Source organism: Xenopus laevis, chromosome 1S (genome assembly GCF_017654675.1).
Source record: "Xenopus laevis strain J_2021 chromosome 1S, Xenopus_laevis_v10.1, whole genome shotgun sequence".
Taxonomy (NCBI): domain Eukaryota; kingdom Metazoa; phylum Chordata; class Amphibia; order Anura; family Pipidae; genus Xenopus; species Xenopus laevis.
In genome coordinates this window covers 97,562,082-97,575,283 of record NC_054372.1, presented here as the reverse complement: position 1 = coordinate 97,575,283, position 13,202 = coordinate 97,562,082, and the positions used below count along the sequence as shown (strand labels likewise).

Genomic DNA, 13,202 nt, shown 5'->3' with positions numbered 1-13,202 from the left:
CCGATTCTTGCCTTGATCCGTAAAGGGAGTAAACCTCAACACTGGTCCCCTCTAGCTCTCGAAGCCTTCAAGACCCTCAAAGAAGCCTTTTCTTCTGCTCCAATTCTTAGACACCCTGAACCTCTACTATTCTTCTTCATGAAAGTTGATGCCTCTGATGTTGGAGCCGGAGCAGTTCTGTCTCAAAGATCTTCTTCAGATGGTAAACTTCATCCTTGTGCTTTTTTCTCTAAAAAATTTTCTTCCCCAGAGCAAAATTACGATGTTGGGAATCGCGAGCTACTTGCCGTTAAGTTGGCCCTGGAAGAATGGAGACATTTACTTGAAGGTTCTTCAGTTCCTGTGACCATCTTTACTGACCACAAAAATCTTGAATTTATTCAATCCCTCAAGCGCCTCAATCCCCGGCAAGCCAGGTGGGCACTTTTCTTTTCTCGCTTTAATTTTGTTATCACCTTTCGTCCTGGCTCCAGAAACAGGAAGGCTGATGCTCTGTCCAGAAGTTTTGTTCCTGAAGATTCCTGCCCTGAAGATCCTGAACCCATTGTGCCTCCTACCAAGATTATTGCCGCCTTGTTTCCCTCCTGTGCCTCTCGTCGGCTCCTGTAGAGACTCCTCTTGGTGTTGCTTTTGTTCCTCCGGAATTCCGTCATGCCATTTTATCCCAATCTCACAGTTCCAAACAGGCTGGTCATCTCGGGATTAAGAAGACAACCGAGCTCTTGTCTCGTTTGCTTTGGTGGCCGACCCTAAGGAAAGATGTTAAAGACTTTGTCTCTTCTTGTTCCGTTTGTGCTGTTTCCAAGTCCGGACATTCCCCCCCCAAGGGTTTACTCTTGCCGCTTCCCATTCCATCTCGACCTTGGACTCACCTGGCAATGGATTTCATTGTTGATCTCCCTGTTTCTTCTGGCCACACTGTCATCTGGGTGGTAATCGACAGATTCAGCAAAATGGCTCACTTCACGCCGCTTCGGAAACTGCCTTCCGCCCCTGAACTCTCTGAACTTTTTATTAAACACATTTTTCGTCTTCATGGATTTCCTGCCGAGATTGTGTCCGACCGGGGTTCCCAGTTTGTTTCCAAGTTCTGGAGATCTCTTTGCAAGGCTCTTAACATTTCTCTCCAATTTTCTTCCGCTTACCACCCACAGTCTAATGGAGCCGCAGAACGGGTCAATCAGGCCTTGGAACAGTTTCTTCGTTGTCATGTGTCCCTGTGCCAGGATGATTGGTCGGATCTTCTTCCCTGGGCTGAGTTTGCTCACAACAACGCTCTGCATTCTTCTTCCCAGAAGTCTCCTTTCTTCTGTGTGTATGTTCTGAATCCCTTGGCTTTTTCCCAGGATCTTCTTCTTACCAACGTTCCTGCGGCCAATGACCAAGCTGCTCACATGTTGGCTATTTGGCATGCTACTGCGGCAAACTTGGAGAAAAGTTCCCTGGTGCAGAAGAGGTTTGCCGATAAAAGAAGGATTTCGTCCCCTCCATATGTTCCTGGTGATAAAGTTTTTCTTTCCACACGCAACATTCGTCTCAAGATTCCTAAACCCAAGCTTGGTCCTAAATTCATCGGTCCTTTCCCTATCATCGAAATCATCAACCCTGTGGCTGTTCGTCTTCAACTTCCGCCTGAGCTGCGGATACCCAATGTTTTTCATGTTTCCCTGCTTAAACCTGCTGTGTCTTGCCCCTCTTCTTCTTCCTCTCCAGCTCCTGTCTTGGTCGACTATCATAAGGAATTCGAAGTCAAGAGAATCCTGGACTCTCGTATTTCTAGGGGCATTCTTCAATACCTTATCGAATGGAAGGGGTTCGGTCCAGAGGAGTGTTCCTGGGTGAGAAGTTCTGACGTTCATGCTCCTGTCTTGGTCCGTAAGTTCCACAGACTTTTTCCTTCTTCCCCTAGCCTCGGTGGTCCTGAGGCCCCCCCTAAGGAGGGGGGTACTGTAATGGAAATGGAGGAACTTACCCCACGGGACATCCAAGATGGCGACCTCCTGCTCCACCATGCAGTTCTTCCTGGTCGCAGTGGGACTGCGTCAGAAACGTGTCGCCCCAGGATTGGTCGCCGGTGACGGAATGGACGCCGGCATCAGAATGTGCGTCGGCATCAGGACACCAACGTGAGGACGCCAGCGTCGGCGTCATGACGTCAGCGCGTCAAGTTTTGGCGCCAAACTATGGACTATTTAAATCTATTTGCCCATCCTGTCATTGCCCAATTATAGGTCTATCTTGTATAGTTCCTGGGTGCGATTTCTTGCTATTTGGATTCTCCGTGTATTGACTTATTGCCTGTTTAACGATTCTGATTCTTCGCTGCCTGTACCGACCAATTGCCTGCTTTTGACCATTCTTCTGATAAACCCTCTTGTACTGCGAACTTGGTGTTGTTTTGTCTCCTCCTTGGTCCACACCACAACAGAGCCTTCGGGCCCTGACACATATATATATAAACCAAATTGAACAGATTAGCTTACTGGTGAGCAGGTAACGACACAGCTGTCCTGCAAAGTTCTGGGTTGGCTGTTAACCCACTGAATAAGAACATTGAGTGGCCTAGTGTTCCCAATTTGGCAGATCACCATTGGTGAGACATCAGTAACTATTGTGAAGATGTTCACCACTCTGTGGTCAATTCACATTCAATTCTCTTTAAGGCTACAAATGTATTGTTATTGCTACTGTTATTACTCATGTTTCTAGTCAGGGCCTCGTCTATTTCTACATCCAGTCTCTTGTTTATACCAATGCATGGTTGCTGGGGCTATTTGGACCATAGCAACCAGATTGTTAAAATTGCCACCAATTGTATCAGAATATCACACTCTACAACATCTAAAAGTTCTAAAAAGAAACCCATCAGGCCTTATTGTTTTAGATGGATTAATAATATTGAGTTGTAACTGACATCCAACTGGTGAAAGGTGTGAAAAGTCTGCTTTTTGTGTTGCTGGAACTCCTTTTCTCTTGGGATCATTACTGCTACTGCTCTGGGCACATGCACATGCACAGTAGAGAGGATTTTTTTAATCTAAAATGTGCCTTCTGCTCTACTGTGTGGGATGCTTAGGAGAGTCATGAAAATGATGGCACTGCATTCACTTATATTATTCCCATGGCTCTGCATGGATTTTAGTAAATAGAAGCACTTGCTCTGGGTCTAAGGTTATAAATCATTATCATAGGGGAGTGCCTAATAAAATGCCCCCCCTGTGATTATGACTTTCCTTCTGCAAACATTTTGCATCAAAACAGACCACAGCTTTACATAATGTGGCAACATTTGCAAAAAAGATCATAAATCCTGTTTTGCTCTAATATTTTTTTAGGAAAATAGCGGCATTTTGCATTACACTATAGTGTAATTACTTTACCCATAGAAACCAGACATACAGTAACCATAGAAATCAGATGTTTAAATAGTCTGCATGATGTAATACAAAATGTTTTAACCAGGGAATGGGCTATTGAGATTGTAACCTATTTTCATTTTTCTCTATTAGTACTGAATATGCATATACATTTCCTCTAATTCATATACCATTTTGACAGTCCCATAGATCTTATTGGAACTTTCAGCAACAGGTGGACCTTTGGCTTTGCATTTGGTGCAATAGCCAACAAAGTTAAATCCCTTTTCTCAGAGGAATATCTTCCAATAGGAGTACCTACTTGGGCAAGAGGTAATACACCATGTTTCTTTCCTGTTTGTTGTTTCTCTCCTCAATCCCTCAGTTTATCTTAAATGAGTAATAGCAGCTTAAAATAAGACAACATTTTACCAATATCTTAAAATGCAAAATTCCTGTAAAATAGACTCCTTACTTAAAATGGCATACCTGCCAAGATCACATTCACCTCCTTTTGAATAGAATATTTTTTCAGATCAATCTCAAACTAGGTTAATCAGAGGATCAGTGATGTGTCTCTCATTAAAATGGACTTTCCAAACCATGATTAATTAAATCAAGGTGTTTGTGAAGATTCTCAGTCATCCAGGTCACGGTACTGTATATTTGGTTAATCAAGGTGGTTCAGCGCAGCCTGCATTTTGGTGGCCCTTCACAGAACGATAGAAACATAGAACCATGATACGTTAAAATAAGCCAACAGATATTATAAGAACCAGGAAGCAGGGATAATCATCATTGTGCATTGGATATATTGTCTTACTATATAATTCACTTCACAATTTCAAATATAGAATTATACAGGAGCTGCACACAAAGAAATGGAAATTTAGGGTGCTCATCCCATTTGTTAACACCTAGAACAGAGAAGAAAAAACTACAGTTGGGAATAGCAATTTCTCTTCACTGTTAATAAATGGGTTAAACAAATCCAATTACTCGTACACCTGATGACAGTACACTGATGCCGAAGCATCCTTGACTTACAATAGAATACTCAGGTTTATCAAAAGTTAATGCAGAAAGATCATGGCAAAGAAAGAGCTACATATAGAACTATACACTTTTATGGGGCAGCTCATTCTTCACACACCTATACAATATATTGCAGACTGTTTATGCTGTCCATAAAGAACATTTCTACACCATGCTTGTCAACAATGAGATTTGTCACTAGCAGCTGACTTCTCATGTACAATGGTCATCTTCTCGATCATAAGCTACACATAAGGTCCATTCCATACTTAGTTAAAAACTTTCCAAGCATCATTACTTTTGATTTACTCTGTTAATTATTTATTCTGAGACTGAATACAATTTTAATATACTGTATTGTATTTTTCAGCCCTTAGTCTTTTTATTGGAGCCATTGAAGTTGGATTGTCCTTTTATCCCATTTTTGCCTGTCTCACCACTGAAAATAAATTAGTTGGATCTATTACTGGATTTCTATACACTCTCACTTGGTAAGAATGAATTGGAAATTTGGAAGTCAGAATGGAAGATGTATTTGCACTGAATGCAAGCATAAGGAATAATGTATGAATAGTCATTAGAGTCATTGTTTGCTGGGGTCAGTAAGCATAACCATTTTAACTGAAGGAAATAAATAAGCAAAATCGAAATTTCATTTAAAAATATTTTAAAAATGAAAGATTCTGACCATTTGAAATGTAACATATAGATTGATCTACTACATATTTTTATTTAAAAATTGAACTTCCCCTTTAATTGGATATAAATATGAACAGGTAAGACATTTTTCACACAAAAAAGTAATCTGATTATAGCATAGATTTTCTATGCCTTTTGTTTTAATGAGGGTCTTAATGAGGGTCTTAATGAGGGTCTGTTTGCAGGTTTATCATCACAACAATAGACCTTGTCTCATGCCCAGATGGAGCTGTAAGTATTTTAAACTGTCACTTGAATCATTCATATATTAAAGGAGTGGGACCAGGGTCGGGCCAAAGCTAATACAATATAATCTCTCAGTTTATAAAGAGAAACTAAACCAGCCCTCTCGTATCTAACTGGCAAACTGATGAATCATTTCTTGACAAATATATTCTATTGTAAGACGATTATTCATTACTGGATGTAGTTAACTACCATAACTGCCTACACTTTCATGATAAAAATCATTTCAACCTAGATAATTACATAGCTTATCTCTCCTTACTCTAAGGCAGGGCCAGTTGACTGTCTAGGTGTAGCCTTTATTAACCACCTCAGTGATCAAACTAAGGCTTAATGATGGTTGGGGTCAAAGCACAAACTACAAATACAGTCATAAATAAAGCACTTCATGTTTTTGCCTACAAATCACCTTAAAATCACCTTAATACCCTGAGGTGCACCTCTTATGATAAGTCTTTAAAGGAGAAACAAACCCCGGAAGATCTCTGAATCTGCACCAAGGGGTAAGTAAAAAGTTAGGGGCATTTGCCCGGGGTAGCTGCTAGGCTGGGGGGAGGAGTGAGGGAGGTCAATGTGGGGTAGGGGGGGTAGGGTTTTTTTTTAAATAAGGGGTATTCTTCTTTCAATGGAGTGCAATAGAAGTGTCCAATTGCTATAGGCCTTTGTGGAACACCACAGGTGCTTTCCTCCCCTGCTCACCACCAACATGTCCCTGCCTAACCAGAATCAGACCATACTGAACAACATGCTAACCCATGAATATTCCTTGAGGGTCTTTGGAAAAAGAGGGCAGACAAACATCCTAACATTGTGATGCGTACCATAGGGTGAGACTTAGCTAGAATCATATGAATGGAAAATAATAACCCCATCTGTCTAGAAAATATGCAAGGTCTTTAAACTCCGGTACATTTTTTCCCATTATTGCTCTAATTCATTAAACCATGGTTACAGGCACTTTTTGTTGAAAATATACTACGAAACACTAGCACCGGGAAAAAAACATACAGCTGCCTACTCCTAGTTAGTGTGCTAGACTATCAAACCTAAACCACTTAGAGAGTAGCCTTTTACAAAAAAACTGTTCACTATTTCCCATCTACATTACTACAGCAACTTTGCAATTGGTCTAAATTGTTTATTTTTTATAGTTTTAAATGATTTGACTTTTTCTTATTCGTACAGCTTTCAAATTGGATTCACTGACCATAAATTATAGCTCTGTGAGGCTACCGTTTTATTGTTATTTATACTGTTATTATATTATTATTATATTTTATATGTTTTATTAATTAGCTTCCTATTGAGAGCCTCAAATGTTCATAATGCAGTCACTCATTCAAATCACTGCCTGGTTGCAAGGCTAAATAAGACCTTAAAAACCAAATAGCTCCTGAAAAAGCAAACCGTAGCGCTGCAAGGAAGCTAAATAACGGAAACCCCCCCAAAAAAATAAAAAATGAAGACCAATTACAAATTGTCTCAGAACATCTACATCATACCATAATGTCATTGAAAGGTGAACAACTTTAAAGTCCATAGGTAAAATTGCTTCTTCTCGTTTTTTATACAGGAACAGTATAAGTTCTGCACATTTTAAAAAGGATGGTCAGACCCAACCATGCAATATGCTGGTTTCACAGCACAGCATGAGCTGGCAGATGTAAAAGAGGCCTTTAAAAACCTCAAAATGGTTTATTTTAAAAAAGGGTTGCACTTTTGTGTTTATTTTTTTAGAAAGGTTTTCGTTCGCCTTTAACTTTTTAATCCTTTGGGTTTTTTTTAGGTTATAGGCCGCTATGAAAAAGTCATCTTTTACTGGCCCTCCCTGCTCTGCTTCATATTCCTGCTTATCAGATTTGTTTATCTGTTCATAAAGTCCATCAGAATAATTATGGGTGCAGAGGATGTTATTGATGTAAGTAGATCAATAACACCTATATTATATATATGTCATAGACATGTAACTGTTATATATCTTGACTGCTGAAGAAAATATTGTGAGCAAGAAAAAAAGAATGGCTATTTGTGTCTCTGTATTTTGCACTGCATTTGTACATATGTCCTCTAGTGTTCATTATTCAGATGTGCTTCAAATGAAATCTTAACTAAGTTTTGTTCTCCAATGGATAGGAAGGAAAATGTTTTTTGTCGCAACATCAAGCTGAACATGTAAAAAGACTATTCAGAAAACCTGTGCAGTAAGTATTTTCTTGTGTGTGTATATTGTTGTTCCATAAGTCCTTATATCACACATTTAGGGGCATATTTATTATGCTGTGTAAAATGAAATTTGCAGAAAAATTTGTAAAAAGCTGTGTAAAATATTGCATGTTATGTGTAATTATACACCAGATTTGCTGTTGTTATTTAAAATTGCTTCCGGCAGTGACTAACATACTAACAGAGGAATATGCTTCAGTGTAGTTACACACAAAACTACACCTCACATAAGTTCTTTTGTGTTATCCTGACTTCACAAGTTAGCTGCTGGTTAATATAGGATATATCTCAGAATTTAGGCAGGCTAAATTCCCAGAGATAAGTGCTCCAATGAGCCATGTGAAAGCAATCAGAATCAGTGGTTCGACTAGATAGAACCATTTTTTCTCAAATGGGCTTCTTTGCTTTAATTCATAAGGCAACCATACACTGAATTAATTATAATTGGCCTTAATTTCATTGCTGAGTCTGGAAACCTTCCTGCATTACGAATACCAGCAACTAACTAAAAAACTGAATTCAAAATGGCACCCCTCTTGCACACGTAGCAGAAACGACAGTACATTAAACTTAATATGAAAGTAATGTTTATACTGCTTTATTGTATAATTATCTGTACCTTTTATGTTCGGTTTTCCAGGGTGAAGAAATCCTGGTTTGCGAGAAAAATATACGACTGGGATCCTTGTTTTAAATTCCCCAGCAGAATGATTGGCACAACAGTTCTGTCCTTGTTATGTCTGTACATTGTAAGTTAATGCAAAATTATGTTCATATCAAATAAATTCACTACTTAAATTTAGCAGAAAACTCTGCAGTAGTTGTTGAAGGAAAGGCAATGTTATTTATTTATCTGCTACCTTCTCTGTTAGTGATATGCAGGCTGGACCAAATCTCACAGGCGAGGGTTTGCATTTGCATACAGGTTGGGTAGTTTTGGGCTTCCCATCCCTTACTGCACTGTTGAGGGGTTAGTGTTGCCGATAGCCCACCCAAATTATGTGATCTCTGATGTAATCGAATAAGGTTGCCAAGTTCCTTCTCAACCACTGCAAGACTGGGTCTACAAATAAAAATTGACAAATCTAGCAAATAGAAGAAAAGAAATCTGCTAAATATTAGTATTAGTTTGGGAAGTACTACAGTTTATATTCCAGACTTTTTCCTGGGATATCTTAAAAAAACTTGTTTCTTTTTTTGCAGCTTGTTTCTATAGAGTTTAAATTATTTATAGGTCTTTTACAATTGCTGACCCTTTGTGAAGAATCAATAGAACAGTCGAATTTTCTCATACATCTGAAGGAATTTAACTGTGCTTTGAAGGGTAAGAATACAATATGTTACACATTGTGCCACGTAACATGTTTATGTTCTGTTCTTTTGTTAGTCTGAGTATGCAGTCACAACCTATATCACTTGAGCACACAAACATGGATCCTTTATTTATTGCAATAGTCATAATACAAACATAGACTACTTAAACTAAATATCCAATAGGCTGCTATGGATTAATGCATTGAGTGTTCATTAATGGAGGGAGGCAGAAGGGTATAGAGTTGATGCTTCTTTTAGTTCATATGACACCTATGGAAAATGTTGGTGGAGGTCATGGTAACCCAGCACAATGTGTTCTTTCTTAGGTGTGTGGTTTTTTAGTACCTTCTTAACAAGTGCCACAACGGTTTCCTACATATTTCACATTTTAGTCTGCTACAGGTAAGAACAAACAGTTTACGTTATGTATTGTTCCTACTAAACTGGTCTATCAATAAATCGAATACATTGTTTCTAGTGTGTTACAATTCCCAAGGTTCTTGTTTATAGAATTTTAAAAAGATAATGTGAATCCAGCAGTATTGCTTCTTAGTACTGTTAAACAGTAGAATTATAGCCTTTTGTCCTGACTAGCTTCCTTAGAGCATGAGCTAACCAACAGTGTCTCACCAGATACAGCCTGATCAACGCAGTGCCACAAAACTTATGGGCAGAGCAGCATGTAGCATGTAGCAAGATCAGGGTGCCTCTGTATATTATTACAGGTCCCACCTCCCTCTCTGTCATGTACCAGCCTTTGTTCTTTACTTTAACCAAATTACTAAACATTAAGGGGCAGATTTATCAAGGGTCGAATTTCGAGGTGACGGGAGTTTTTTATAAACTCCCATCACCTCGAAATTCGAATAAAAAAAGACCAACCAAAATTTTTTCACTTCGGGTGAATAGGCTGTATTCGATAGTTCAATTCGAACTAGGAACATATTCGATCGAATTCGAATCAAAGGATTTTAAAAAAAACTTACATTTTTCAAAGTCCACATGCTATAAACCACCTTGTATAAGTGTCGAGTATGAAGCCCAGCTACTCTCGCAGATACAAGCGGCTTCACAGCTGGGTCAAGTTGTTGCTATGAGTGACTTCAATTATCCAGACATTGACTGGGGTAATGGGGTTGCCAAGACAGAAAAAGCTAGTAGGTTTGTAAATATGCTGAATGACAACTTTTTATTCCAGCTCGTTCAAGAACCTACTAGGAATAACTCTCTTTTGGACCTTGTAATAACTAACAATACTGAACTCATCTCTAACATTTGTGTGGGGGAGCATTTAGGGAATAGTGATCATAACATGGTCTCCTTTGAGATTCTGTTGCAGAAGCAATTCTATAAGGGAGTAACTAAAACACTAAATTTCAGACGTGCAAACTTTGACAGTATAAGGGCATCTCTGCAACATATTAAGTGGGAAATGCTTTTCACAGGGTTAAACACAGAACAAAAATGGGAAGTCTTTAAAATGCTGCTTAATAAATATACTTGTCAGTATATTCCACTTGTAAGCAAGGAACGTCGTTGCAAAGCAAAACCTTTTTGGTTCAATAGAAGCGTTGGTGTTGAGGTGGGTAAGAAAAGACGTGCTTTTAAACTTTCAAGTTAGCTGGTACAGCCGAAACATTTATAAGGTACAAGGAGGCCAATAAATCATGCAAAGAAGCTATAAGGCAAGCTAAAATTGCTATAGAAAAGGATATTGCAGCAAGCAGTAAAAAAAATCCAAAATTATTTTTTAAATATGTTAATAGTAAAAAAATGAAGCAGGAAGGGGTGGGACCCTTACTATCAGAGGGGGGTCAGCTGGTTGATGAACAAAAGGTTACTGGTTAAATTAAGGAATGTTGGCCTGGAACATAGTATTTGTACCTGGATAGAGAACTGGCTAAAAGATAGACTACAAAGAGTGGTGGTAAATGGAACATTTTCTAATTGGACCAGTGTTGTTAGTGGAGTACCGCAGGGCTCTGTACTAGGTCCCTTGCTTTTCAACTTGCTTATTAATGACCTGGAGGTGGGCATTGAAATTACTGTTTCTATTTTTGCAGATGATACTAAATTGTGCAGAACTATAGGTTTCATGCAGGATGCTGCCACTTTGAAGAGTGATTTGTCTAAACTGGATAACTGGGCAGCAAACTGGAAAATGAGGTTCAATGTTGATAAATGCAAGGTTATGCACTTTGGCAAAAATAATATAAATGCAAGTTATACACTAAATGGCAGTGTGTTGGGAGTTTCCTTAAATGAGAAGGATCTAGGGGTCTTTGTAGATAACACGTTGTCTAATTCTAGGCAGTGTCATTCTGTGGCTACTAAAGCAAATAAAGTTCTGTCTTGCATAAAAAAGGGCATTAACTCAAGGGATGAAAACATAATTATGCCTCTTTATAGGTCCCTGGTGAGGCCTCATCTGGAGTATGCAGTTCAGTTTTGGACTCCAGTCCTTAAGAGGGATATAAATGAGCTGGAGAGAGTGCAGAGACGTGCAACAAAATTGGTTAGAGGGACGGAAGACAAATTATGAGGGGAGACTGTCAAGGTTGGGGTTGTTTTCTCTGGAAAAAAGGCACTTGCGAGGGGACATGATTACACTTTACAAGTACATTAGAGGACATTATAGACAAATAGCAAGGGACCTTTTTACCCATAAAGTGGATCACCGTACCAGAGTCCACCCCTTTAGACTAGAAGAAAAGAACTTTCATTTGAAGCAACGTAGGGGGTTCTTCACAGTGAGGACAGTGAGGTTGTGGAATGCACTGCCGGGTGATGTTGTGATGGCTGATTCTGTTAATGCCTTTAAGAATGGCTTGGATGATTTTTTGGACAGACAGAATATCAAAGGCTATTCTGATACTAAGCTCTATAGTTAGTATAGGTATGGGTATATAGAATTTAATTAAAAGTAGGGAGGGGTGTGTGTATGGATGCTGGGTTTTCATTTGGAGGGGTTGAACTTGATGGACTTTGTCTTTTTTCAACCCAATTTAACTATGTAACTATGTAACTATGTAACTGCAAATAGGTTCTAGGAGGTCCCCCATTAGGCAGGTTTTAGATAGCGAATAGTCAGTTGATTTTTTGAAGAGACAGCACATGATACATTTCGATATTCGAATGTTCAATTTTTTTCAAATTCGAATCTAATTTGGACTATTCCCTAGTCGTGCACTAGAATTAGCTCAAAATTAGAATTTTAAATTTTGATTTTTCAATTCAACCCTTAATACATCTGCCCCTTACTGTGGCTTCATCACTGGGCCTCCAATACCTTTAAAGGAAAAGTTCAGTGTGAAAATAAAAGCTGTGTAAATAGATAGGCTGTGCAAAATAAAAAATGTTTCTAATATAGTTAGTTAGCCAAAAAATGTAATGTATAAAGGCTGGAGTGACTGGATGTCTAACATAATAGCCAGAACACTACTTCCTGCTTTTCAGCTCTCTAACTCTGAGTTAGTCAGCGACTTGAAGAGGGGCCAAATGGGACATAACTGTTCAGTGAGTTTGCAATTGATCCTCAGCATTCAGCTCAGATTCAAAAGCAACAGATATGACCCATGTGGCCACCCCTCAAGTCACTGATTGGTTAGTGCCTGGTAACCAATCAGTGGAAACTAAAAGAGCTGAAAAGCAGTGTTCTGACTACTATGTTAGTTACTCCAGCCTTTATACATTACATTTTTGCCTAACTATATTAGAAACATTTTTTATTTTGCCTGTTTACCCAGTTTTTATTTTTACACTGAACAATTCCTTTAACTGTAACCTGGGTTGCTGGACTCACTCCACTTCCCTCTATCTTGCTACTGACTAGTCTTCTGGAAGTTTCTGTGGTCAGCATGAGGCACTTCCTCTATATCATCCCCTTTAAATAGGCTGTTAGATTTTGGTTCTCCCACTTCCTAGACGTTTCCTGGGAAAAAGGCCAGGAAAAGGAGTTTTTGGAGTTAGGAGTTTCTGCTACCTACTTATTATATTACGAGTTACATCTTGCACCTTGCTGTATTAAGTCAGGGTTACAGCAGTATGATGCATGCCACATTACCTACTGGCAGACCAGCATATAGTAAGTTCAGGGTGTCCCTGTATCCTATTACAGGTCCAACCTACATCTCTCATGTGCCAACCATCTGGATCACCACACTGCACTCACTACTTCATGTTAAGTGTGATAGATTTTAGCTTCCTGTAGTGAGCTCCACTTCCCCTATTCTGTTAATGACTAGTCTTCTAGAAGTTTCTGTGGATTGTTACTAGGGTTGCCACCTTTTCTGCAAAGAAATAACGGCCTTCCTATATATTTCTCTTTTT

General features: G+C 39.0%; 1 protein-coding gene across 8 annotated transcripts in view; it reads left to right on the top strand.

Moving 5' to 3' along the window:
* The window catches only part of stra6l.1.S (stra6-like, gene 1 S homeolog), a 67,008-nt gene that overhangs the window by 41,668 nt on the left and 12,138 nt on the right, over nucleotides 1-13,202 (top strand). For 7 of the 8 annotated variants that reach the window (XM_041579953.1, XM_041579954.1, XM_041579955.1 and 4 more), the window contains 8 exons: nucleotides 3,559-3,689; nucleotides 4,762-4,882; nucleotides 5,276-5,321; nucleotides 7,123-7,254; nucleotides 7,470-7,537; nucleotides 8,200-8,308; nucleotides 8,763-8,883; nucleotides 9,200-9,275. In XM_041579953.1, the coding sequence (XP_041435887.1) occupies nucleotides 3,559-3,689; nucleotides 4,762-4,882; nucleotides 5,276-5,321; nucleotides 7,123-7,254; nucleotides 7,470-7,537; nucleotides 8,200-8,308; nucleotides 8,763-8,883; nucleotides 9,200-9,275 (804 nt within the window). The remainder of the gene's footprint in view (nucleotides 1-3,558; nucleotides 3,690-4,761; nucleotides 4,883-5,275; nucleotides 5,322-7,122; nucleotides 7,255-7,469; nucleotides 7,538-8,199; nucleotides 8,309-8,762; nucleotides 8,884-9,199; nucleotides 9,276-13,202) is intronic. The other variant, XM_041579959.1, reaches the window with a different exon arrangement.